The 27,584-nt window shown below is 38.4% G+C and overlaps 1 protein-coding gene across 2 annotated transcripts; it reads left to right on the top strand.

Annotated features, from left to right (window-relative positions):
* The first annotated feature begins 492 nt into the window (after positions 1-492).
* Positions 493-26,431, top strand: LHX8 (LIM homeobox 8). Of its 2 annotated transcripts, none has more exons than XM_008534586.2 (9): positions 493-622; positions 2,607-2,693; positions 3,078-3,239; positions 7,017-7,138; positions 9,178-9,398; positions 9,913-10,016; positions 14,739-14,834; positions 21,079-21,262; positions 25,709-26,431. In XM_008534586.2, the coding sequence occupies exons 1-9, from the start codon at positions 542-544 to the stop codon at positions 25,783-25,785; spliced, it is 1,134 nt and encodes a 377-aa protein (XP_008532808.1). In that variant the 5' UTR covers positions 493-541; the 3' UTR covers positions 25,786-26,431. The 2 variants fall into 2 exon arrangements, with proteins under 2 accessions (XP_008532808.1, XP_008532807.1); XM_008534585.2 differs by having other exon boundaries at positions 502-874.
* Positions 26,432-27,584: the final 1,153 nt, after the last annotated feature.

The raw sequence follows: 27,584 nt of genomic DNA, 5'->3' as shown, positions 1-27,584 counted from the left end.
TAACCTGAATCTTTGTTTAGGTTTTGGTTGGGGAGCGAGAATTAAAAAGCCACTGCAAATGCACAGAGCAGATTTTTTTTTTTTAAGTCAAAAGTTAACAGGCCATTCCCAATGGGTTTTTTTTTTCTTTAATACTAAATCTGGAGTAAGTTGGCTTGTCCTGATAAAGATCTTAACATGTACAGAAGGCGGGTTTTCCTTAAGGAGGTGAGGCTATTCCTCCAGGAAAAGACTTTGCTCCCCACACCCCCATCCCTCCCTTTATGTAAGGTTCCACCCTCTGGAAAACAAAACGTTTTTTTTTTCTTTTCCTGGAGGGACAGACCTCAGTGAAGTTGGGAAAAAAATCTTAAGAACAGTCCATCAGAGAGTGGTTACGGCCACAGCGGCCTCTTTGGACGAAGACCTAACTTGTGGCCTTCTTACTCTTCGGTGTCAGCTTTTATTAGTGCATTGGGGCGGGGGAGGGAGGGAAGATCGCAGACACGGACAGCCTCTGACCCTCTGGAGTTGGTATGTGATAAGCAGCTCTAGCAGTGCCATGTATTGGAAAAGCGATCAGATGTTTGTGTGTAAACTAGAAGAAAAGGACGTGCCGGAGCTGGCAGTTCCCACTGAGAAGGTGAGCGAGCCGACGCCTGGCCAGACCAGCTGAATCGCAGTTTCCTTGAAACGCGAGCTGTTTGGGCTCCTAAACGAGGTTCAGAAAATTACCTGTAACCGGCCTCATCTTCAGACCTGGCAATTTTTTTTATTACGTAGTAGCGTTAGTCAGTAATCATTGCCTCCCCTCCCCACAAGCTCACTTAACCTGAGGCATGGAGACTGTAATTTGGGAGACGAAGCCTCGAACCTAAGGCGCTCTCGGGTACATGTGAGTGGTGCTTTTGTTCTATTTGCCGTGGTGATCGTGGCGGTCGGGGAGAGCGAGTCGGGAGTTCCGGGTGACTGTCGGGTGGGACCAAACCGAGGGGCGGCTCCTTGAGCCCGGCCGCCTGCGGACCCCGAGGCGCGCCTCCGGCCGCCGGGCGATCCGCGCTGCCGGGGGCCCACGGCGAACCAGAGACAGACGTAGCTCCTGGAAGGCCTCGGGGGATCCCCAAGGCGGGCCCGGAGGGCTATTTGACTTAAAATACCAAAAGAAGCAGACTGCAGGGCATGCAAGTCACACCGTTCGTCTAGTGGATGGGGGAAACTGATGAGCTCTCACCTCTCTCTGCAGGCAGGACCTGTGGGTGTCTCGCGTTTTTAGTTTGAAAACATTTGCAGCCTGTTTGAGCGGCTCAGCGGTTCCCGCACGGGGCACCACTGACTTGGTCTTTGCTCCGACGCTGGTGGGGAGCACCCGGCGAACGCAGGGCGTTTCTGCTTAAACTCTCTTTGTGTCTACCAGGACGCGGCCTCCGTGCGGCGGTGCCAGGTCCGGCGTAGGGAGCGCACCCAAGGGTCCGGGCAGAGAGCCCGGGGATTCTCGGGTTCGGACGGTATCTCGCCTGATGCTGCCAGAGGGAGGGAAAAAGGGAGGCGAAGAGTTAGAAATTAAGAGGTGTGGGGCCTCTCAAGTTCGGCGCTCCCCACCCCAGCCAGAGTTTTCGTAAACCAAGGCAGAAAAATCCCAGAGAGGCTGAGTTTTTGTTTAAGATCAAAACTCCAGCAAAGGCTTGGAAACACTTGAGTAATGCGCGTTGCTGCTTTAAAACATTTTGGCCGACGTTGGGTGAGTTTTTTTAATGGCACAAATTAAATTCAGCTGGATATTTTCCATTATTCGACCCGCTTTTTGCGCTGGTTAAAAATAATCCTTTAGTAGCTCAAATGTTGACTTACCGAGCAATAAGTGGCAATTTACACCTTAAAGAAACGAGTGTAAATCACTCGCAGCTCTAATTGCTGTAAGTTTACGAAAGAGCTGCTGGCTCGGTTTAATCTGAAGCATTTTCATTCAAATTGTCATCGGAACAAACACCAGGCTTCTTAAATCCCGCTGTAATTAGCTTTCAAGTATCCTATTAAACCTCTTCACCTTTCGGGCTATCCAATTCAAAAAGCCCCCTTTTAAAAATATATATGTGTCTTGCTCTTTTAATTGAGGTTATTAAAGAAATCAAGTTTCTTCCCCCACCCCCTCCTCAATCCTCTTTTCTTCTCTCCCACTCCACCTCCCCCCCCCCTGCCCATGCACCTCCTTTAGCCGGGTGATCCCCGCTCCGCGGTGATTGACGTCTAGAAAGAAAATGCTTTGTGCGGGGATGATTGTTATTAACTTGTTACCCCCGGGAGGGGGGCGGGGAACCGACGTGCTCCGGTGAGCACTGGGGACCCGGAGCCCCGAGAGCGCCGGGCGAGCCCTCGGCGCTTGAGTGGCCGCCTCGCCGCACGCTGGGGCTGCGCTGCCGCCGCCCGCTGCCCGCAAGCAGGCTGCGCGCCTCTCCGCCCGCTTGCCCGCGGCGCCGGGCCCGGGCGCCCTGAGCGCGGCGCGCGGCCCGGCGCGCGAGGGGCCTTCATTAGCCCGCCCCGCGCGCGGAGAGGCTGAGGCTCTGGGCCGCGCGTGCCGGCTCAGGACTTCTCGTCTGTTTCTCCCCACTTCCCCCACCCCCGCCCCGCAGTGCCAGGGGCTCATGTCGGAGGAGTGCGGGCGGACTGCAGCCCTGGCGGCCGGGAGGACTCGGAAAGGCGCCGGGGAAGAGGGCCTGGTGAGTGGGGAGGGACCTGGGTGCTGGCGAGACTGGAGGTGGAGAGGCGGCCTGGACCAAGGGCTGCTGTCCTCGCGCCCCTTCCCGGGCCCAGCTGGCCCCTCAGCTAGCCAGTGGAGGGAGGGACTGGGGCGGGGCGGGGTGGGAGGCTGAGCCGCTGCTGCGGGCTGGGCAGGGCTGCAAGCGCCCCGGGTCCTCGAGGTCAGGGGTCGGCAGCCCCGGCGGGTGCGTGGTGAGAGCTGGGACCCTGGGAGAGGGCGAGAAGCGAGACCTCACGAACTGGGGGTGGGACGGGAGGCTGTGGGGGGGCCCCCGTGGGTCGGTGGGATGAGGAGGGAGGAGGGGTCTAGAACGGCCTGCGACGCGCTTCGTGGCTTCCTGCAGGTGAGCCCCGAGGGAGCGGGGGACGAGGACTCGTGCTCCTCCTCGGCCCCGCTGTCCCCGTCGTCTTCGCCCCGGTCCATGGCCTCGGGCTCCGTCTGCCCCTCTGGCAAGTGTGTGTGCAACAGCTGCGGCCTGGAGATCGTGGACAAGTACCTTCTCAAGGTAGGGCGGAGCCGCGGGGCCCAAGCGGAGCGGGGTTACCCTGGAAACTCCAGAAAAGAGAAAAGTTTATTTTTTCCCTCTTTTCCACTCAAGTTCTCTCTCAAGGTTGTAGGCTTTCTCAGCAAAACAGCCCAGGCAAGGGCAACTCATGCAGTGGGAAAGAGTGGGAGAAGAAATCTTAGAATCTCTGGCGTTGTTGCAAAACAGCTTGTGTGACACATCGTGGTCTGGAAGTGCCGGTACCCGGTGTTGTATATGTACTGGAGTCAGCCACCGACTCGTAAAGGAACGCAAGTGGGGAAACTCTTACCGTTCTGAAACAGGGTCCCGCCTGATTATTTTTCCCGAGCCCCGGGTTATGGTCCCTCCACCTCCAATAACACCCACACACCTGCCTGCTTATGAGAGTTCCAGGTCAGTAATACGTTACCTGATTTCCCCTTTGCAGTATCTCCTTTGGTGAGAACCACTGTCAAGTGTCTTAAAGGGTCTTTTCTGGACAGATTTGGTTTTTTTTACATATTCCTATGTTTATTTACAGTAACATGAGGCTTTTCCAAAGTAAAAGTTCATAGGAACATTTAAAGAAAAACTATTTTGAAACTTTCCTCCTCTTATTAAGGTTTAATATCTAAAAGCCACCCAATGCTTTCTTATCTCTTCTCCAGTACTTGGGAAAAAAATGGAAATTGATGTACAGTTCGACAAAAAAAGAAAGAAAGAAGGAAAAATGCCTGAGATGAAGTACTTCAAGTGGTGCTTTGAGAGTTGACTGTCTGTTTTAATTTGTTTTACTTCTCTCTTAAAATATTGTGGGGGAGTTTCAGAGTAGAAATTCTGGCAAGCCACTGTTACCCATGTCATTGCATGCAGGATCATGGTCCCATGTGTCTTAATCCCAAACCCAGGGGTTTTCAACTTCAATAATTTTTTAAAACCAGTATTTAAAATAATGATCTCTCCTACACTGAATTAGTAGCAAACCGGTTCACTTTCTATTCCCTCCCCCCAACACCCTTCCACCCCCAGTTTTTAAAAGGATTAATTATGGAGAATATGAGTCCAAAAAGCAAGTTAGTGAGTTTCATTGTTTCTGCCTCAACATACAAAACTGCTTCATCTGTAAAGTGAGAATGATAGCCTACAGATACAACCCAGATAAAGCGCCCAAAGAAGTTTTGGTGAAAACATTAAACAGTGATTAACTTAATCTTAATTGGTGGTTGATTCTTAAAGCTGGTAAATTAACATGGCTTTCTCTTTAAATCTGCGTTCTTAAGATTCCCATTCCAATGTTTCTTGACCTGAGCCTTTTTGGATATTTAAAAACCATCCTTTGGGTTAAAACTAGCTTCTTATTTTCAATAAGCCCTCTTGATAATTAGCCTAATCTTTGAGAATGTTTCTGAATGGATCTATAAATGTTACACACCTTATAGCAGAGAAGATATAGAAAAAAGGCTATTATAAAGTGACTCTTACCCTCTGAAATAGGTAAAATAGTTTTTGGTGTTCATCTTTGATTAAAAATGTTTATATATTATATATTTATATTATATAAAATATCTAAGTTATCTAAATGAGTTGTTTAAAGCTTTCCTTTGTAGCAGGACTGGACTCCTCCCAATGAAATCTAGGTACAGTGTGATTCTGACTCTTCTTGTACGTCTTAGAACATATATTAGCTCTAATGAAAACTTGGTACTATGCGATTATATAAAAACAGAGTTCTTAACTTTTTTTTTTTCCATTTTGAGTATTTAGTCTTCCAGATAAGTTGGAATTCAATTCAATTCATTGGTAAAAAATAATGGTTAGCTCTAGTAGAGTATTTGAAGGTGTAACTGTTTAATATAGGAAAACACCGTATCGTGAGACAGGTAAAAATGCAGTTAGAACAAAAAGTATGAGAGGAGATAGATGCATCTGCTCTATCTAATGCTTCAGTGCCCTGTCATTTGGCTGGTTTTTCTGGCTGGTCCTATGTACGTATACAGATTGGATCAATACCAGCCATCAAGGAAGGTTTATAGTCTCCAGAATTTTATCTCTTCACCTTACTCTCCTCCCTGGAAGAGAAATAGAAGATAAAAGAACATTTTTTTTTTTTTTTGAAAGTAAACTTTGAGGACAGGTGGCAAAGGAGGCATTAGGTCTGGTTTTAGGGAGTTGGAGGGTGGCCATGACTCTGCCTCGATGTCTGAATCTACCCTGCTTTCAGAAAAAGAGAAAACCTGGATAAGATGGAAATGCAGAAGGCCCAAAACAGTGGACTACTAAAGGAAGCCTGTACTTCTAAATTTTAACTTAACTGGGCCCATTTTAGGAAAAGATAGAAGGAAAACGCATCTTTATTTCCAGTACAGTATTCACCATTGTTAACATCTTTTTATTCTGATTTCCTCAGGTTTTTTCTATTATTTATTTGTTATTTTTCATGTTTTCTTGTATAGTGAATGTATACCTCTTTTGTAGCAAGACTAAAACCTAAAACTTTCAAAATTTCACCAAAATGATACTCTCATTAATGCTTTGGAAAGAGGCATATAACTATAATTAGAAGTCGGTGAAACTATTTCCTTCAGCTTGGAAGTAATTGTTCTATTTCAGATCACAGAAAAACATGTTGAACAGTAGTGCTAATCTGATAGAATCATTGGACACATAGTTTTTATTATGAAATAGTGTAGCAAAAGCCATATTTCACAATTTCCCATTTTTTCAATTTCCTAATTCCTATTTTAGGCATTAGATTCATTTGTAGGATGTGACTAGTGTTTTTGCATCATTACTGTTCTTTTACATGAAATTTAAGCATAAACCTAATTCTTGTGTCCAGTTAACAGGAGCAAACTTTAGGAGCTTGCATTAGAAGGCAAGTTCAATTCAATACACATCTTCATTCTTGAAGGTTAAAGCTTATAGTATGATGGCAACAGTTTAAGGTGAGGGTAATTATGATGTGGTCCCTGAGTTGACAATATTTCATGTTCCTATTTAGAAGATACAAAGTGCTGTGGTTTATTAAACACCATTTTATGCCTTACTACTTGAAGTATAAATGGCAAACAATGCTGGCTGCCTATGTAGATCCACTTATAATCAGATTTATTTTCTTCTTCAGTAACCAAATCAAGTAGGGTAACCAATGCTTTCCTCCTGGATTCTATTACTTAATATTAGAAAGGAGCCAGGGCTTCTGCCATATCAACATTTAAATCCACCTTAGCAGTTTCTATTTTGTAAGCAAAATGGATTGGCTGGCTTCTTTACAAGGGTAAGTACTGATCATACAAAGCTTGTTTTTCACTGTCTTTCTCTCTTACTTTAACTGGTGCACAGTTTATAATTATTTAGCCGAAAAATAGATTGAGAAGATATGTGGCTTGACTTCTTTAGCTACCACTTTTCGTCGTGGGAAGAATTTGGTAAAAGAAAAAGCCAACCAGTATGTAGGACTTTAAAGTGACCACAATTTTCCCTGTGTTCATAGAAGTTCAATTTTAAAAAGAAAAAAAAAAATCTGAATTCTTTAAAGAAATAAAAAAAAATTTTTTTAACACAAATGTAGAATATACTATTGTGATTTTCTGGTTGGGTTCTAGAAGACAATATATCTAGATGCCTCTTTGTGTAAATTACTCCTTTTAGATGGAAACATTCAGAGAATTTGTTAAAATATTAAAGGGTCAGCTTTTTAAATTGACAAATACACAAAACCAATGAATGATACTCTTATTAGAATAGCATCTCATCCTGCCCCTTTTTGCTTCACAGGTGAATGACCTGTGCTGGCATGTTCGGTGTCTCTCCTGCAGTGTCTGCAGAACCTCCTTAGGAAGGCATACCAGCTGTTATATTAAAGACAAAGATATTTTCTGCAAACTTGACTATTTCAGGTACACTGAAACTTTTTTTTTAGTAAGTAGATACTCCAAGAAATTATCCTGCAAAGAGAATTTTGTAAAAACACTTTCTTGTTTAGTTTTATTAAAACCTAGCTTTTCTTATATTATGGATTTCAAAATGAGAATGTTTCCTATATTTGGAGGTGTAATTTGTATTAAAAGAAATAAAATAAGTATGTTTATGTTTTAGGAATCAGTATACAAAAACTAATTTTAAATATTTCCACTTTGGCAAGTGAAAGTTTTAGGTCTTAAAAACTAGGAAACTTCTTTGCTATGTGCAGGTATACAGCTTGAAACAGAAGATGACTTATTGTGACAAAGCCCCTTATTTTTGGGAGTAGTAAGACAAAATGAAAATATTATGGGGGAGCAGGAAGATGAAATAAAAATATTATGAGGATAAAAATATTACTTGTTTACTACAGAATGATCCCTAGTTATACGCCTGTAAAGTATCAGCAGTTTGGAGACTGTCATAAACCATAACATTCAGAAGAATTGACCATTCTAGTATCAGAAATGCACTAGGTCTAATTACTCTGCCTAAAAATCTTGTTTCTTTTGTCTGTTCTTTAATCTTTGTTTTGTGACATTATATTTGCCTAAGATATTAAATGTAAGATTTTTTGTGTGATCTCTTTATAATTGTTTCTTCTAGATATAATTCAATTACTAATGTATAGCTACCTAGAAATTGAAATCATCCTTAAGCATGACTTTTAAAAATTACCATAGTTTTTCTTCATTTGCACTTCCCAATGAAGAAGAATGTTCATTGTAAAAGTGGGAAGTTAGTATTATATAATGAAGTTTGTTAATACTAATTATGTTTATACTCCATTTCAAAAATTGACTTCAGAGAGTTTAGTGATTGATTTGAATAAAATTGCTAGGTAATTTAAAGCACTTCATGAAATCCAGAGTCTTTTATAAAGTCACAGAATTTTATAGTTACTGAAAATGTATATTTCTCATTGGATTTACTCTCCATTTCCTCAAAAATAGTAACAATTCGCCTCCTTTTTCACTTAGGATATGCTAATCTTAATTTTTTATGGTAATTTAAAGCCCTTTGAAAGGTTTGGTTTCAGAGACTTATTAAAAGTCTAGTTCTTCAGGATTTTTTATACTTCATATTTTATTATATTCTCAAATTTATTTAGAATTCAGTTTTTCAAGTTAAACTGAAAAAAAGCTGACAATAGCTCTAAAGATATATTAATGAGGAGACACAGACACATACTTGTTCAGTTTGGTGTAGATGTTCCAGGCCATGACTAATTGTGATAAGAGATGTGACAGAATGACCAGTAACTCAGACTGAGAGAAAAAAGAAATGTTTACATCAGGCATTTTGTTAAGTTTAACCTACATTTAATGTTCAGATATGTCTCTGGACGTTTTAGGTGATATTTCCCCTCCTCTGTGGATAGCAGTGCAACAGCTCATTGACCAAAGGAAACATCTCTGAGTTTTCTTTCCTCGGCCCCAGGATAAACAATTTCTGTCCTACTCATTCTTTGATAATATCAATTTTAAGTGCTTAAATGTTTTAACTTTTTGAAAAATATTTAGAGCATTTTTTTAATTATCTCAACTCTGTTTTAAGAAGTCATTATTTGTGTCTTCAGTGGTAGGCTTTGCACTTCTGGGTTTCAATCTGGAGCATGTGTGTGTGTGTGTTTGTATCTTGAATCTCTAGGTAATTTATAAATGCACTGATATTTGTTTAAAGAAGGATATTGAAACTCATATTTCATTTATTTTAAAAGAAAAAATGCAATCTTCCTTTAGAGTAACAATGGAAAGTTTTTGTTTTATAAACAGCTTTGAATTATGACCCTATCTCAGTCTTCATTGCTTACCATATTGACTTTTAGAAAAATAATTGATTCCTGTTTCATTTTCAAAAGATTTAAATACTTAGCTTGCTCCAATGAGTATTATAACATGTTAATTTAATCTTAGACTGATGAATTTCTCACCAAGCATTAAAATCTCCATCTCCTGCCCTTCTGTTTATGTAGAAGGTATGGAACTCGCTGCTCTCGTTGTGGGAGGCACATCCACTCTACTGACTGGGTCCGGAGGGCCAAGGGGAATGTCTATCACTTGGCATGCTTTGCCTGCTTTTCTTGCAAAAGACAACTTTCCACGGGAGAGGAGTTTGCTTTGGTGGAAGAGAAAGTCCTCTGCAGAGTGCATTATGACTGCATGCTGGATAATTTAAAAAGAGAAGTGGAAAATGGTAAATATATACTTAAAATACTTTTGAGTCTTTTGGGACAGTGAATACAGGAATAAAACGATTTTTCCTAAGGTCATCTTAATGCATTATTTTGTGCAGTGTAATTGCGGTAAAACTCATTAAGGACTCTACTGTTAGGGATGGTCTCCATCTGTTTATTTACAGGGAAAGCCATGGCATGTGTTTTAGTCTTGTGCCATATTCTCAGGCGGCAGCCTTGAGTTTAGGATTCTGTTTGCTTTTTGTAACCAGTTGTTTTCCTGTATTTTCCTTTCTAAGGATGAGCCTTAGATGTGCACTTCTAACGTTTTGCACTTTTGACTAAATACATAAGCCTACATATGGAATATTGTTTCACAGTATGTTTCTAGTGTGTTTTAAAACTTAAGGGGTTTGACAGTCTAGAAGATGTATACAGTTTCACACCAAGGCAAGAGATGCAAGAAACGTATTATTGCATGACTGGTGGACCCATTGGAGTTACCAACATGTATGGTGTGCTTTTTAAATGCAGGTAATGGGATTAGTGTTGAAGGTGCCCTCCTCACAGAGCAAGATGTTAATCATCCAAAACCAGCAAAAAGAGCTCGGACCAGCTTTACAGCAGATCAGCTCCAGGTAGCCATGACAATGAATTTATGATTTTTGAAGCCCCTTCCTACCAAAAACAAAAAACTAAAACCCAAACAAACAAAATGAGACAGAAAAACAATCTCCATGTTGTCTAAAAATATTTTTATGTTTTCAAAATTTTAGACTGTGGTTTTTGTGAAAACTAACTTGGTGAATGTATGAAAACATCCTTATTGCCCTAAAATGTTTATCAGTATTTCCAGAGGCATGATATGGTATGAACTAGTCATTCAAGCCTTGTTTCTCTGGGGGTCTATTGATATTAACATCAAAGTGGAAACAAAATGTTTATCTGTCCTAACTTTCTGATAAAATCAGTTTAACCCAGGCATTTACATTACTACATGTAATTGTAATAGAAGACAAAATATTCTAAGACTCTTAACAGAAAGAGACATACAGTATGTGGGTCTATGGGACACTAATGTGTTCATCTTTTTAACAAACCACAATGAGACTTTTAATGGACAAGACTGTATGTTTTCTGAGTAGGAAGAAATTGAATATGCCTTACCATGATCAGGAATCTACTGATTGACTCCAATCAAATAGACCCTTTCTTGTTTTTGCAGAGGATAGAGGGAGTAATTCTATAATTTGATGTTAAAGGTTGATTATGTCCCCTGAAGAGGGAGAGATTACTTTCGGCTTAGCTGCCCTAAATATAATTATTATAAATTCAATTTATGCAAATTTTCACAAAAATAATTAAATAATTACTCCTTGCTTTGTATTTAAGTCTACTCAAATAATGATTTTTTTCTGGCATTCTTTCAGATAAAGAAATCACATTTTCTAAAAGATTAATGTGGCTGAGGTATTTGTTTTATGTTAAGGTAAAGTAACATTTATTGAGCACCTTACACATACTGCCAGGTGCTTTATACAGAGTAACCATCTTAGCTCAGACTCTAAAGGACATTTATACAATGTTAACAAATAAGTGGAAGTAGTTTTTTGAAAAATCGTGTAGTGTTCCAAGACTTGTCAACATTTAAGATGAATACAATAAAAGGGTTTCAAGAGAGGATTTTTCAGAATGATTAAGAAAGAAAGATTAAGAAAGAATGATTAAGAAAGAAAACTTGATGTGTCCGAGGGAACTTAATGGCATTGGAAAGCAATCTAGCATTAAAATCTAGATCCATTCTGACAAAGTTCCAAATGATGGTTTGGGATTTCTTAGGCATAGACTATGTGGTCAATAAGTGATAAATGAAAGATAAGGCAATTTAAAGACATATCTCTGTTTGACCCTTGCTTTTCTGGATGCCTCACTGAGTTGTAGTAAAGATCACATAAAGTCCTAAATTAGAGATATAAATCCCTGTGCGAGACCTGGCAGCAATACCCAGTGGCTAAAAGATGTCTGTGTTAGAATAGAATCTCTAATATAAATATATCCTGTTGTTAAAGTTTTCATGAAAGGCTGGCTATAATTTTAATAATTATAAGGTTGATAACTTATTTAATATAAACATTTATTATTGAAATTGTAATTGCGAAAGTCCAAAACCACTTTAAATGGATACACAGTCTTAGATAGGAAGATAATTACACATGCCAATTAAAAAGGGAATAATATTTTCAGAGGTCTTTGTGTACTAAGTCCTATGCCAGGCATTTCTTTATATTATCTCCTTTAACTCAACAATTCTTCAGTGTAGGTAGCCTCTTCCAAGAGGTACAGGAACTTCTCTCAAGGCAGACCATCAAGGGAACGGCAGAGAAGAGATTTGGACCCTGCTTCCCAAACCTCTGGTCTTTTCATTTTGCTTGGCCTCTCAGGAGACCATGAGTAAAACTCTGCCTTAACAAAACTTCACTTAATGGCAGCAGCAGCTAAAACAAGAGTGAGATTCTGAATCTTGTAGATAATCTTAAAGTTTTAAGTTGCAAACATGCATAAACCATGTAATTCATGCATTATTATTTGAAAAATGTGATCTGAATCATAAGTTAAAAACATTGATATCAGAATCATAGGTTTTAAAGAGTGAAAACAGAAATGATATGCCTTCAAAGCATGTTCTCATTTATCCAGTATTTGTTAGCATGTATCTATGCCAGGGATAGCTAAAACAAATGAGACAATCTTTGTCCTCAAGTGGTTCTTTATAACTTAGAATCTGGGATAGCTGTAGGTTTTTTAAAAACTCGAGTCATTATATTTTGCCAGAACCTCTAATCAATCAAGTAATGCATTGTCAAATTGTCCTACCTTTCAGAAAGCTGAATATATTCAATAGTACTTGAATTCAGCAAAATTATATTATAGATGATCAGTAAGTAAGACTATTCATGAAGTACCTGCTTTGGGCAGAGGAGAGTTAAAATGGGAGGAATAAACAAGATAATTTCCCAAAATTCTTCTTTAGAAACTTACGGGAAGAAAAAATAGTTTGTCTCACAAAATAGAATATATTTTGTGTTGGCAAAAACCTTTCAAATATTGTCCCATTTGTAGAAATGATATTTAAGAAGTTCTTGCCAATATTATGGTTTGCTTATTGTAGTTGGAAGCACTTGCTCAATGATTATTATGTTGAACATGCCAAGGTTAGCACTGACTTTAATCTGTTTTCGGATTGAGTTGGTCAGCTGCTACCACGCAGACTCCTGACATTTCTGGTAGATTTCCTGGCCGTAAAATGATGAGTGTCCACAGAGGCTCACTCTTTGACCACGTTCAAAGAACTGAGAAAAGGGGTAGGGTGGGTTTTGGCATCATTAGTGACTGGAGAATAATGAAACGAAGTCGAAATTAAAAGGGTTTTCTGTGTGTGTGTGTGAGAGAGACGAAACACTTGTAAGCATATCTTACTTTTCCTTTAGTACATTCCAGTTCTAAACCCTCAGTGTTGGTTTAAGTTTTGCTTTATTCCTTGATGAGAAATTGCTTTATTAAATGTAATTTGGTTCCATTATTAAACTTGAGAATTTGAAATGCATTTGTGAAAAGCATGCTATTTTTATTTTATAAATTATCAATAATGGCCTTATAAGCAAAACCTTAAATATCTGTTCAGCTTTTCTCCTTGGAAAATTAAAAAACAAAGACATAATTAATTTGCTCATTCTTTTTTCTCTTTGGGATGTTATACGTTCTGCTACACGTAAACACAACTCTATTTGCACATGAAGATATTAAAGTAAGACATTGGAGGTAGGAAAGGAATGAAGTCCACTGAGCGAGATTATAAACTTTTAGGCTGATTCTGCCTATTTTTTAAAGCAAAAATACATGTGGTGTTTCCAGTGAGTATGTGGACAAATATAGTTGGACAGGAAGCCAGGAATACCATATTCTACAAGAGGCTCTAATCAGAGAGAACTTAATTTGTAAACCTCATAAGGTTTCCTGGAACAACATCGATCTTTTTCTCCATACTGTCTTCAGATTTTCCTCTTATTGTCAAGGTTCATTCAGTCACAAACTCTTAAACGTACTATGTGACAGGAAGGTAGGTTAACTCTTGGAGATATAAAGAGAAAACCATTCCCTTTGACCTCAAGAAACTCACTTTCTGCTACGGAGAGCTGGACTTGCCAACCAATTATTGAGCTACCCTGTAACAAGTGCGGTGGCAGAAGACAGTATTGTATGAGGAGCATAGTGGAGAATGCAATTAATTTTGCCTGTTGGAAATGGTGTTGAGGTCAGCGATGCTTAAGGTCTGTAGCTAGATTGCTCACCCGCATTCCGTGCCCGTGGACATACACAATCATGCTGGATGCCAGAGCCCCTCTCATTCTTTATAATACTTTCTTTGTATTTCATAATACTTCCCTTGATCACTTGACTTTTAAGTAATAAAATTCAAACATCCCACTTGATTGCCATGATTCCCTTTTCTGAAAGAATCCAAAGCCCTTGGCTTGTGCTTTTGTTCGGGTCCTCCCTCCACCTCCTCCTCCGTGCCTCTCCCTTTACCCTGTATTGTCGGTAGTTATTGGCATGTCTGTGTCTTTCTCCCAGGAAGTTGAGACCAGGGACAGTTTTTTCAGGTATCACTATCTCATGGTGATACCTTAGCACAGTGGCTCCAATCCAAAGGTTCACATTAGAATCACTTGGGAGCTTTTTCAATATATAGATATTTAGATCCTAGGAAATTCTTATTCAGTAGGCTGATGGGTTTCCCTTTTTAAGATCTCAGATATTCCTTTGCATAGAGCAAGTGCTCAAAACAATAATGGAGTCATTGCAATTAAATGGAGTCTATCTGTTGCATTGTGTACTATTTGCAGACTGATAAAAATTGTGATAGAGGCCTTGAACCTGTTTAGCTCAGTAGAGGTTGGAGATAAATGTGATAATGATTTTTGTATTTTTAAAAGTTTTCTAATGCTAGCAATTTTTAACAAAGCAGAAAAATGCTAAATAGATATACTTTTTATGCATTTCATTTGTGGGTTTTGAGAATGGAAGAAAAGAAAAGCTGAGCTTATTTTTGATTGTTTAGTTGAGAGACAAGTTCTTATATTGAAATGGATTATTTTTTAAAGATGTAACATGGCAAGTTGTATGTAAACTTACAAAATATACATTCTTTTCATTTATACATACTTCCCCATATTGATGTCCCAGTAATAAAATATAAGTATCCCATTTTGTTGTGCATGTCTTATCTCACGTGTCATCAAAATCAGGAGATTGAGCTTCTTATTTTTAGCTATTTACTACCTACATTTTTTAAAAAACAGGTTATGCAAGCACAATTTGCTCAGGACAACAACCCAGATGCACAGACCCTCCAGAAACTGGCAGAAAGGACAGGCTTGAGCAGACGTGTGATACAGGTAATTATTTTAAAAGTTAATCAAGAGATACTAAAAGTTCTATTCTAGGTCTTTATGAGGTTGCATTTTTTTATGTGAAGAAATGTCAAAGCATTAGCTTCCCATTTTAGGTCTCTTCACACTCTAACTCAATTTCTTTAAACCTGATAATTAGCCTGCTTGGGCTGGGCTACCATTTGTTAAATGACTCTTCGCAGAAGTTACTTCATTCAGTGCTCACAACAACCCTAAGTTCCTCAGGCTGTAGAGGACAACTGCAGTTCCAAGCCAGATCTGGTTCTGAGGCCAGTTTTTTTTGTTTTTTGTTTTTTCCAAAGATTGGCACCTGAGCTAGCAACTGTTACCAATCTTCTTTTTCTTTCCTCTTCTTCTTCTCCCAAAGCCCCCCAGTACATAGTTGTGTATTCTAGTTGTAAGTGCCTCTGATTGTGCTATGTGGGACACTGCTTCAGCATGGCCTAATGAATGGTGCCATGTCCATGCTCAGGATCCGAACCGGTGAAACCCTGGGCCGCCGAAGTGGAGCATGCAAACTTAACCACTCAGGCCAATATTTTTTTCTACTTTTCTATGATTGTGTATGTGAGTGAATATGTGTATGTAGGGGATGTTGATGGTCTTTGTTAAAGATCCAGGTAGAAAGAGTAGTGTGAAGAAAGCTAGGGAAGGATGAGTTAGAACAAATTTATTGGAATGTAGGATCTATGTTTGCAAATTTGGGGAGATGAAATTGTTGGAGCTGAAGTTGGAGAGGCCTGTGAATGCAGTGTTCTCTCCTGAGCAGGAGAAAGCCTTGATATGCGTTTTTAAGAAAAAAGGGCTGGAGATAGTACATGGGAGGAATTTGAGTTGTGAGAGGCTAGATAGAGATTGACAGATTAGTTGGGATACCCTGCAAGGTAGTGATTTTTGAACAGATACTTAACTGGGGTAGTGGCCTAGAATTCATCAAGAAACATTTTATTGACTGCACACTGATGGCAGTGATGGATGCTAGGGAGACAAGAAACGGAGCTGGACACTGTAAAGGGGAAGCAGAGAGAAGTCAAAGATGACTATTAAATTTGAAGTCAAAGTATCCATGGGAATGGTGCTATTGAAAGGAATATTGAAGTCAGAAGAAAGCTGGTTTGGTAGTTGGGAGGGAGATGAATTCCCTTTTAGCTCTACTAATCATACAATGATGGTGGCAATTGAGCATGTAAAAAGGTATTTTAAAGGATGACCATGACTCAAGTGAAAAGATCTAATGCCATGAAATTGGATAAGATCCTTTAGAAAGAGATCATAGACAGGAAAAAGTAAAAAATGGACTTTAGGGAGAGAGCAGGGTAAGAAGTGCTGGTTGAATGGGATGTAATAACAGCCAGAATCAAGAAATGAGTCTGGTGTAGAAGCATCATGGAGGCTGAGGGGGTGAGGTGTGTTCAAGATGGAGGTGGTCAACTGTGTCAAGATCTTATAGAGAGGTCAGGGAAATGGAAAATAATTTTAAATAACTTTCAGGGTTCAAAAAAGTTTAAGGAATTAATGCAAGTAACCATAATCAGCAAGATGAAAGTCAGCAGGGGAAAAAAAAGGTAAAGTTCATTGTACGTGTAATGTTTTGTTTCTTAAATTGGGTGGTTGATAAACAGGTGTTTATTCTTATTAAGACTGAAGTATTTCATAATTAACCAATCATCTATACAAAGAAACCAGTGGGAAAGATGTGATGGTACTGCAGCTTCTCTGGACACCTAGATTCCCAGTGGATTTGGTTGACTGTAGTGGGGTGAGGCTCTCTTGAGGAGGCGAGTCCCATGACCTTGGTGCTTTTCAAATGTTCAGGGTACTGTGTTTATTTCACAGTGCCAAATTTTAAAAAGGGACTAACAAGGAACCAATCTGAAAAGAGTCCCCTTTTTTAGAGAAAGGCAAATAAGGTCATGAAAGATCAAGAAAACATGTGCTAATATTAATGGCAACAGGGATATTTATCTGGAGATAAGATCAGGAGATGATGAGGGATGGAATAGTATAAACAGAGTAGCTATCTTTAAATATATGCGACAGGCTGTCCTGCAGACAGCAGAATCAAGTCTCTGCAAGGGATGTAGAAAAAGGCAGATTTCACTCATGATGAAGAACTTTCTCAGTATGAAAGGCTAGAGAAATAGGGTGGGTCTCCATTGGAGGTAGTGAGTTTCCTATGCCCAGAAGTGAAGCTTCCTTTGTTGTAGTTCAGGCTCAACGGGCTGAGGGGTCCTTCTAATCTAAGACTATATGTTCAATGACTGTGACAGCTGCAGCTAAGTCAGATTCATGACTATTATTTTTTAGATTATTTTGAAGTTGGAAGCAAAAGAAAATGGAGGGTTTTCCTATTTTTTTGAGGAAGATTAGCCCTGAGCTAACAGCTGCCAATCCTCCTCTTTTTGCTGAGGAAGCCTGGCCCTGAGTTAACATCTGTGGCCATCTTCCTCTACTTTATATGTGGGACGCCTACCACAGCATGGCCTGCCAAGCGGTGTCATGTCCACACCCGGGATCCAAAACAGTGAACCCTGGGATGCCAAAGCAGAATGTGCACACTTAAACCACTGTGCCACCAGCCGGCCCCTGTGGAGGGTTTTCTGAGAGCTTTTCTTATCGTTTGAAGAAGTAAGGACCCCAGACAGACATCTGTCATGTAATTTCCAGGTATTTAGGTCATCAGTATTATGAGCAAGTTAACTTGACTCCAAGAACTAGAACTTGAAGAACACATTATTGGATGGTGGCTTTTAATATGTGAGGATTAAATTTAAATATTTTAGATAAGATGACAAAGGAAGGAGTACTAACATGCATATATATATATATTATTTTTATATATGCATAGGTGTATGTAATTTAAATATATAGTCCTTCACAGTATTTTTGAAGAATTAATTACTGTGATCTCAAATAGTAGTTATAACCTCTTTGCTCAGCCTACTTCCTAGCATTGGGCACACTTTAGAAAAGTTAAAGAAAAGTTTTGATTATTAGGCCTTGATCCTAATATACAAACTATGTTATCTAAAGATTAGGTAGAAACAGTGGTCTGATTATAGGGACAGTCATACCTTTACTAACTAAAGTCTGCTTAGTGAGACATTAGTAACAGAACAGGTCATCATTGTACTGAAATCACAGAATAAAAATGGGTAATTTTACTTTTAACAGTCTGCGTCCCTATATAATCTCTGTTCACATAGCCTTTTAGACAGGTGAATTATGAATTGTATATTCTACAGAAACAGAATAAAACATTGCTGTTTCTTCCACTTGGTGTACTGGGAATACCTTCCCATGTTAAGATCTACATCATTTTTATTGCTGCACATATTGAGCTAATTTATTTCCAGTTTTTCACTATCATAAAAATGTTACAATGAACAACATTGTATATATGCCTTGCATGCTTACTCAGTAGTTTCTGTAGGATAGATACATTTCTAGAACTGGGATTAATGAGTCAAAAGATAAAACATTTTTGGGGCCTTAACTGAGTACAAAAATCACCTTCCAGAAAGTTCATACCAGTTTATTCTGCCAGCAGCTACATATGAAAGTTCCCTCTCCCCAACCCGTGTGAATCCTGAATACTGCCGTTCTTTTATATATTTTCCAATTTGGTAGTCAGAAAATCTCATTTTTTTATACATTTCTTTTATTATCAATGAGTTTTAATGTTTGCTTATTTTGCAATCTTAAAAATCGTACATTTTTAGCCCATTTTTCTACTGGTGTTTTTTCTTTTCCCTCCATCTTACTGACATTTATTAATTCATTTATTATGTTAAATTTCATAGTTCATCAATTTCCTTTTCATTCATTTGTTCCACATAGAACTTTTATATTTCTTTGTATTCAAGTCCCCTCATTTTTTTTTTCATAGATTTGGCTTTTTTTATGCTTCTCCACTCAGAGTATATCAGTAATGGCTTTTGTTTCCTCAAACATTTATGGTTCCAATTATTTATATCTAAACTTTGATTTATCTGAAATTGACTTTTGGTTATGGTTCCAATTATTTATATCTAAACTTTGATTTATCTGAAATTGACTTTTGGTTACATGTGAGGTAGGGATTTTTCTATTTTTTTCTCCCAAAAGATTAGCCAGCTTTCTCTAAATCAGTAGTATACCAGGGTTTCGCAGTGATTTAATATTCCATCTTTTTCTTACACTAAATTCTTTTATTTGGCTCTTCGGGCTTTCTAAGAGACTCATCTTACACCTTAATCTTTGTCTTTTGCAGAATGTCTACAGGGCCTGGTTTCAACATTTATAGGTTACAATTTAGAACTCACAAATTTTTAAAGTATGTTGCTCAGAAGAAATTTTAACTTTGTTAGAGATTTGTGAAGCAGGAGGAAATTTTAAGTCAGTGAGAAGAGTCAACATGACTTGTATTTGAATTCTGAAGCTGGGTAGCCCTCATGTCAGAACTTATTTTCTGATGTCTGGAATCCTCAGCTATATTTTGCTGTACAAGTTACATCACACTTTGTGTTTAAAAACCTCTCTCTGCTTGATGACTTGTTGATGGTCTTTCCAAGAGGCTATTCGAATCAGCGTTAAGGTAGTTATTCTGCTGTTTATGTCATGCCTTCTTTTGTTTCCAAAGTCTGGGATTTTTTTTTAAACAACTGAGTAGGTTCCATCCAATATATAAGTTATTGGAGACAGAAGATACTTTGAAGAAACTCTGGGAAGCACAGTGCCATGTGTGTTAGGTTATATGTAGTCCTCTGGGGTGTGTGTCTTGTGGGTACTGTCAGGGGAAAAGGCAGGTGGCAGCAGTTGCCTCTGACAAATTGGAGACTCTGTGAGTGTATCTTCTTGGCTGGTTGGGTGACAGTAATGGCACCTATTGTTAAGGAGCCTGTGGAAAGAACTGTGACTGGAGACTTTGGGTGTGGTCTTTGTACTAAGAGTCCAACTAACACTCTGGAAGACAGGGAGAAGGCTGTGACTTTCTGCTCCTTTTCCTTGATATCTGCCTTGTCTTGTTCCTAAAACATTCCTTGGCTGCTGCCTTTCAGCCACCTGATCTCTAGAGCTGCATTCCCCATTCCATTATTAATTTTTACTCCTTTAGTTTTAATCCCTTGAGTTTATCCTTTACCAGCCCTCTATTTTTGAGTCCCAAGGGCAGGGTGTGTCTTTGCAATCAGGCCAGCTTTTTCATATAAATCTTTTTGCAGCTTCCTTCTCTTCCACATTCTCCAGCTTCGATACCCTTGTGCCATCAAGTCACTACCTCCTAGTCCTGGACAGAACCTTGTGCCCCTGACCTTGCCTGGGCCTTCTCCTCTGATCCCAAATGTTCTTAATTTCCTTCAAGTTTTTATCTCTCCATTTCTCTTTCTTCTTGTGACAGAATTGTCTTGGAGTGATAGCAAATAAATGCTGTAATACTTTAATAGAGTAACACTTTATAGTCAAGTTTTATCTAATGGCAGGGAGTTCAAACTCACGCAGGTGAGTTGCTGGAAGCATTCTTGGCATTTTAGCCTCACTTACTCGGACCTGGATGGAAAACTCCGCTGGCCCTTGAATGCACTTCCTTTATTTCTGGGATAGAGTGGACAAGAGGGTGGGTAGCTCTTTACATTTTGTGAACTCGTTCACCAATGTATGTATTTGTATTTTATTCTACTTAAATGTTACCGGTTTTTCCATATTATAGGCCTGACCGTAACATGCTTCTTAGGGAATAGCCTATGTATTCACTGAAGAAAATTGAACTCGGCAGGTTAAAATGTGACTGGAATAACTGAATCAAGAGGTTTGTAGAAAGCTTTAAGTTCTCAGTAGGGATTTTAGTCAGTTGAGAAAGGATTTGAAATAAGTCCAGCAGGTGTCTAAGAATACGTTTTTTAGTGGTTTAAAAAAAATTTTTAAGTTCTGATTAAAAGGTCTTTTTCTGCTTTTCTTTTTGTCTCAAATGCCAGTAGTAAAACCAAGGAGACTTTTGGAAGATTCTGGTTTAGTATAGAATTGACTTTTAAGTAAATCACCAGATAGTTATTATTTGAAAGAAGAAAATGACCATTGTTATTTGTGCTAGAATGTTTCTCTTCTGCCTGCAGAACTTTTTAAAAAGGTTATTTAGTTTTATACTGTGCTCATATGGTAAAGTAATTGAGGTTGCATTCCTTTTTAAACTGAGCTGATAATATCCTCAGAAGCCGACATGTGATACAGCTGCATTACTTTTCTCCCCCCTCAGGTGTGGTTTCAGAATTGTAGAGCGCGCCACAAGAAACACGTCAGCCCTAATCACTCTTCCTCCACCCCAGTCACAGCAGGCCCGCCCTCCAGGCTGTCCCCACCGATGTTAGAAGAAATGGCTTATTCTGCCTACGTGCCCCAAGACGGGACGATGTTAACTGCGCTGCATAGTTATATGGATGGTAGGTATCCCAACATTTAACAGCTATCTCCCAAGCAATTAAAAGCTGATAATTTCTAATCTTAGATTATTGATAGGATTCACATTTTGAAATATTACCTCAGTAGTAGCTGACAAATGTTGTGGGGGGTGCAGCAGGGAGCAGAACTATCCAGACATTTTTATTTCTGTGGCTGCATTTTAAGGGACAAATTTAACAACCACTTTATAGCTAAAATACAGATATAGAACATGACTCTTAGTGCTTGATTTTTTTTACTTAGAAAGCTTTTTTGTTTGTTTTGGCTTTCATCTGAAAAATATTTAAATAATTTACTTTCCTATGGTCAGAGAAAGTATTCACACTCAGACTTTTAGATTGGGGTTTACTGAGCTTTGTTAAATTTTTTATTGAAGCAAAGCATACATATAGAAGCTTGATGAATTAATAAAGTGAACATATCCATGTAAATGCTACCCACATGAAGCAGCAGAACATAATTAGCACCCAGAAGCCTCTCTTATGTCCCCTCCCAATTATTATCCTCTTCTTTGATTCTAAAACCATGTTTTAGTTTTGCCTGTTTTTGAGCTTTATATAAATTGAGCCATACAGAACGTATTCTTGTGTGTCTCACTTCATCCAATTACGTTGTTGGTGAGATTCATCTGTATTGTTGCAAGAATCAGTGATTTGTCTTTTATTGTTAGATAGGATTCTGCTGTAGGAATATACCATAATTTACCCATTTAATGGTTGATACACATTTGCATTTTTTCTCATTTGGGCTTTTATGAATATGCTGCTACAGACTTGATTGTACATGCCTTTTGGTGCACATTAATTCACATTTCTATTTGGTGTGTACCTAGGAGTGGAACATAGGGTCTTAGGCTACACATACACTCAACTTTAGTTGATTCTGCCACAGTTTTCCATAGTGGTTGAACCAGTTTACACTTGGACCCACAGTATATGAGAGTTCAAGAGAGTTCAAGGTGCTCCATGTCCTCACCAACACTTGGGATGGTGTGACATCTTAATTTTAGCTAATTTGATGGTTGTGTAGTGCCATCTCGTTATTTTAATTTGCTTTTTCCTCCTGACTGATGAGATTAACCATTCTTTCTTTGGGCATCTGTGTATCCTGTTTTGTGAAAAGCCTGTTCATGTCTTTTGCCTGTTGGTCTATTGGTTTGTCTGTTTGTTTTTTCCTTGATTTGTTTTAGTTCCTGTTATATTTTGCATTTAAATAAGTTTTTGATGATTATGTGTTCCAAATATCTCCCCCTATTCAGCGGCTTGCCTTTTTCTACTCTCTTAAGGGTATGTTTTGTTGAGCACAACTTTCTAATTTTAATGTAATTCACTTCATCACTTTTTTTCCTGCATGGGCATTGTTTTTGAGTCCTGTTCAAGAAATTGTTCCTTCTCAGAGATAGTGAAGTTATTCTTCCTGTGTTATCTTCTAGAAACTTTGTTTTATCTTTGCTATTTAGATTTACATTCCATCTGGAATTGAATTTTGTATCTGGTGTGAGTTAGGAAGCAACGCTTTTTTGTTAAATTGATGAAAATACCAATTTCCCAGCTGCTTTGTAGTGCCACACTTGTCATAAATCAAGTGTCCATATAAAGTATGTGTCACTTTCTGTACCCTCTATTGTTTTATTGGTTTATTTTTATATTAATACCTAATTGTTTTAATTATGCTAGTCCTATAATTCTTGATAGCCAGTAGTACAAGTCTTTCCACTTGGTTGTTATTCAACTTTGTATTGCCTATTCTTGACCCTTTGTATTTCCATAAATTTTACCAGCTTGTCAATTTCCACTAAAAAAGGGAAAACAATGGGTCTGGTCTGGTGGCATAGTGGTTAAGTTCTCATGCTCTGCTTCAGTGGCCCAGGGTTCGCAGGTTCAGATCCTGGGTGCAGACCTAGCACTGCTCATCAAGCCATGATGTGGTGGCATCCCACATAAAATAGAGGAAGATTGGCACAGATGTTAGCTCAGTGATAATCGTCCTCAAGGAAAAAGAAAAATTGGTGACATATTTTAGCTCAGGGCCAATCTTTCTCTCTCTCTCTCACACACACACACACACACACACACACATACACAAAGGGAAAACAGTTGTATCATAGTCTCAAGCTATTACATCAATTTGTAGGAATCTGCTATCTTAATAATATAGTCTTCCATACCATAAACTTAGTCTTTTTATTTATTTAGGTCATTTCTGAATTTTCTCTTACATTCTAGAGTTTTCTGTTTAGTAAACTTGCACATCTTTTGTTAGGTTTATTCATATTTGTCTTGATGCAGTTGTGAATGATATTTCCTCCGCATGTGGAAATCCAGGTTGGCAGCTATTTTCTTTCACCATTTTGAAGATAACATTGTCTTCTGGTTTCCATTATTTCTCTTGTTTAGAATATGGATAGTTAATTAACCTGATACCCCTTATTGTTGAAGTCAGCTGTTGACCTTATTCTTGCTCCTTTGAAAGTGAGTCTTTTTTTTTTCCCCAGCCTTTCTCTTTGTGTTTGATTTTCAGTTTTGTTATAATGTGCCTAGACGTGCTTCTTGAATATGTAGTTGGATGCCTTTCATTGTGGAAAAGTTTCAGCTTTTGTCTCTTCAAATATTGTTTCTGCCCTATGAAAAACATTCCATGTTTTCCAGCCTTTTGACCTTCCATGCTTCTGTCTAGATATTTTCTTCTGACCCACCTTCTAGTTCACTAATATACTGTAAAACTCATCCACTGAGTTCTTAATTTCAGTTATTTTATCTTCAATTTTAGAATTTCTATTTCATTCTTTTATATACAGACATACCTCAGAGATATTGCAGATTCAGTTCCAGACCACCACAATAAAGCAAATATTGTAATAAAGCAAGTCACAGGAATTTTTTTTGTTTCCCAGTTCATATAAAAGTTATGTTTACACTATACTGTAGTCTAAGTGTGCAGTAACATTTTGTCTAAAAAAAGTGCATTCCTTAATTAAAAAATACTTGATTGCTAAAAAATGCTAACTGTCATCTGAGCCTTCAGTGAGTCATAATCTTTTGCTTGAGGGACATCTTGTAAAAATCCCAGTATCTGTGAGACACAATAAAGTGAAGCACAATAAAACGAGATATGCTCGAAGTTTCTACTTCTATGCTGGAATCATCTATTTTGTCACCTATTCCTTAACTAAATTATTGTCATACTAATTATAGTAAAATTTGTGTCTGATAACTCCAATATCTGCATCTTTTGTGGGTCTGTTCTATTGTTTTTGGGTTTTTCCTCTTTGCTTTCAGTCAAGTCATGTCTTATTTGCCTTGTCATTTTATTTTTTGCATTTCAGATGTTGGGTATAAAAAACAAGGAATAATTTGAGGCTCTGGACGATATCTTCCACTAGAAAGGATTTAGTTTTGCCTTTGGCAAGGGGTTAGGCTAGGGGAAGATGAACTTAATCCAATCAGGCATCAGTCCTGGAGGGCTGGGGTATTTCTGGTTCCTCCTCCTTGGACTTAGCCCTCAGGGAATCCCCAAGAAAAGTCTGTGTTCTATTTTGTTCTTTCACTCAGACTTCTCTTCCATCGTCCCTGATCTTTAATTTTTGTGCCCCACAACCTAGCCAAATTCTAACTCCTGAAAACTCTGCTAAACCTCTCAGCCTCTCAGATATTCTTTTTCTTTTAAAATCATCACTAACCTTCTGGGAGAAAAGTAGCCACATTTTTTTTCCCCTTCTCTTCTGGGACTTGACTTTGAAAGTTTTCACTACCTTGGTATCTTTCAGATGCCTTCAAACAAATTTTTAAAAATTTTGTTCAGCTTTCCTAGTTGCTCTTAGAGGGAGGTTTGGTTTGAAGCAAGATAGCCCTTGCTGAAAGTGGAAGCTTCATTTTAAGTTTTGGTTAAAAAAAAAAAAAAAAAAAATCAGAGCCTGTACCATTGTTGCCATTTACTTATACTAGCAGTGAAATTGTGTGTGTTCACAATGACTGCAGTGTTGCCTGAGTCAAATGTGTTTTGATGTATGTTTAGAGAAGAGGCAGTTAAGCATTCATAAATGAGAATTTGGGGTGGGGGGACGGTCATCCTATACAGACACTGTCGTATGAAATCTAGCAACATCTCTGCAGACAAAGCTCATGTGTCTTTCTAGCTGCAGGGTGAAGTGCAGTGAATGGGGTATGGATGGAGGACATTAAAGTGGAAACAGTTGTGGCCCCAAATAAAAATTCAGGGGTAAACCATTCCTGGATTCTTATTTAATACTGTACTTACTATGCTGAATAAGTTAATTCTTCTGCTGAGGTCAGTGGAATGAGTGTAGTTTGGTGCCCTCAGCTGTACTGAGTAGTGAAAGCATAGTGCCTTGGGTTGTTTTTGTTTGTTTTTAAATCAGTTTTATTTACCCTACAAAACTGATCCACAAATTTCTTTCTATTTTGTAGCTCATTCACCAACAACTCTTGGACTCCAGCCCTTGTTACCCCATTCAATGACACAACTGCCAATAAGTCATACCTAATTCCTTTTTTCAGGGATAGAAATGATTAAGGATATAAACTTGTCATTTATTATGTATAAAATACCACTGAAAAGATATTAATGTTAATTTTTTATTTAACACCCAAAGCATTTCCAACATCACTTTGCTGACCAGGTATGTATCTCTAGTTGGCCTGCAAGACACTTTTATTGATTCTTCATTTTTTTGTAAAACTTATGTTTACAAGAAGAAAACAAATCGAAACTTTTTTTGTGTGTTGTCTGGAAATAGTTCACTCTAGTGTGTATCTGTTAATTTATTTGTCATCAAAAGAGCACTTTGCCTAAAAGAAAGGACTGACAAGTGTGCAAAATGTTTACAATCCTTTGTGAAATTGTAGTTTATCATTAGTTTGTATCTGTAAGTTATTGTTATAAATATTACCTGTATTTTTTTTGGTTATATACAACTTTATACTTTGAAGCTTGTTATCTGTGAATTTGCAACTGAAATTTATTTTGCCAATGTTTTCTGAATGAACTGAATAAAGCTTCTGTTGTAGCATGCCATGCAAACACATTATTGTGTTTGTGATTGATGAATTATGGCTGTAAATAACACTATAGTTTAATAAGCCCACCATTCTAAGTTTATTAAACATTTTCCATTCTTGTGAAAATTTCAACCAGTTGGTCCTTTTGTGTTTGTTTTCAGCTGTAAGTTGACTTTAGTCTCTTTCAAATATAACAACTCAATTAAAAAAAATTTTGTTTTGAGTTGCTTTGTGAATACATTTTTAAAGGAAACTTAGATGAAACTTTTTTTTTTTCACATTAATGAAAATTAATGTAAAAGAAAAGGCAGAGCACTTTTCAAAATGACTGTCTGGGTATCCTAAGTCAGAAGTGAAATATAGACCATGAGAATATATTTCTTTAGGGAGAAGAAGTAAAAGGAGACCTGGAAGCATTTGGAGTTGCTGAGGAAGCTTTCTTGAGCCAAGACTGTATTTTTTCTTCCTAGTGAACTCTCTTTGGGGATTGTGAGTCTGAGAGCTGAGATCTAAACCTCAGGACTTGATTCTGGGTAGCCGTGGACACTAGTCTGGGCATTGCAAAAGTAAGGAGTGCCACCCTCACCAATTTTTGGATTTAAAGAACTTAATCAGTACATACTTCTTGTCTTTCATTTACCAGTCAGGAAAAAAAAGGTAATGAGAAAAGATCTTCAGTTTAAGTCTTTGTTTAACTTAGCTGAGTCACATCTGGCTGAGGACTGGAAGTAATAGCGGAGTATTTGTAATTCTATTCTAGTAATCATAAATGCAACCAGAAAGCAGTCATGTGGATGTAAGTAACTTGCTATCTGCCTCAAACCAGAAGCAACGAACCTAAGTTTCACTATGGGGGAGGGAGGAAGAAAGTTTTCTTTTTTCTTTTAAACCAGCTACTCCAGTTAAATCTTTTTGGCCGAACACAAAGAAGGTAGCCAACAGTCACTCTATCTGATCTTGTGAGATTGATGCTAATCTCCTTGGATTTTTGTCTACCTGTCCCAGGCACAAGTGGGGAGGTCAGCTTTACCTTTCCCAGATGTCAGGAGAGCTCTTGTGGTCTAGCCCAGCTCTGCACTGTTAGCGGCTTATAGCATTTCCCAGCTGGATATAATTGGCATCATTTAGGTTGGAAGGTGCTTGATTGTGATTCCTTCTCCTCTCTCTTTTGTCTTTTTCCTGTGCTCCCACTCACTGACTGTACCAAAAGTTTTTACAAACCACATCACTACCCTTTTTAGTTCCAAAGATGAATGCCCGAAGTTAAGTAAAACTTCCGTAACAG

This window comes from Equus przewalskii, chromosome 24 (assembly GCF_037783145.1).
Source record: "Equus przewalskii isolate Varuska chromosome 24, EquPr2, whole genome shotgun sequence".
NCBI lineage: Eukaryota > Metazoa > Chordata > Mammalia > Perissodactyla > Equidae > Equus > Equus przewalskii.
Note: the sequence above shows the minus strand (reverse complement) of the source record. Positions and strands in the feature narration are given on the sequence as shown.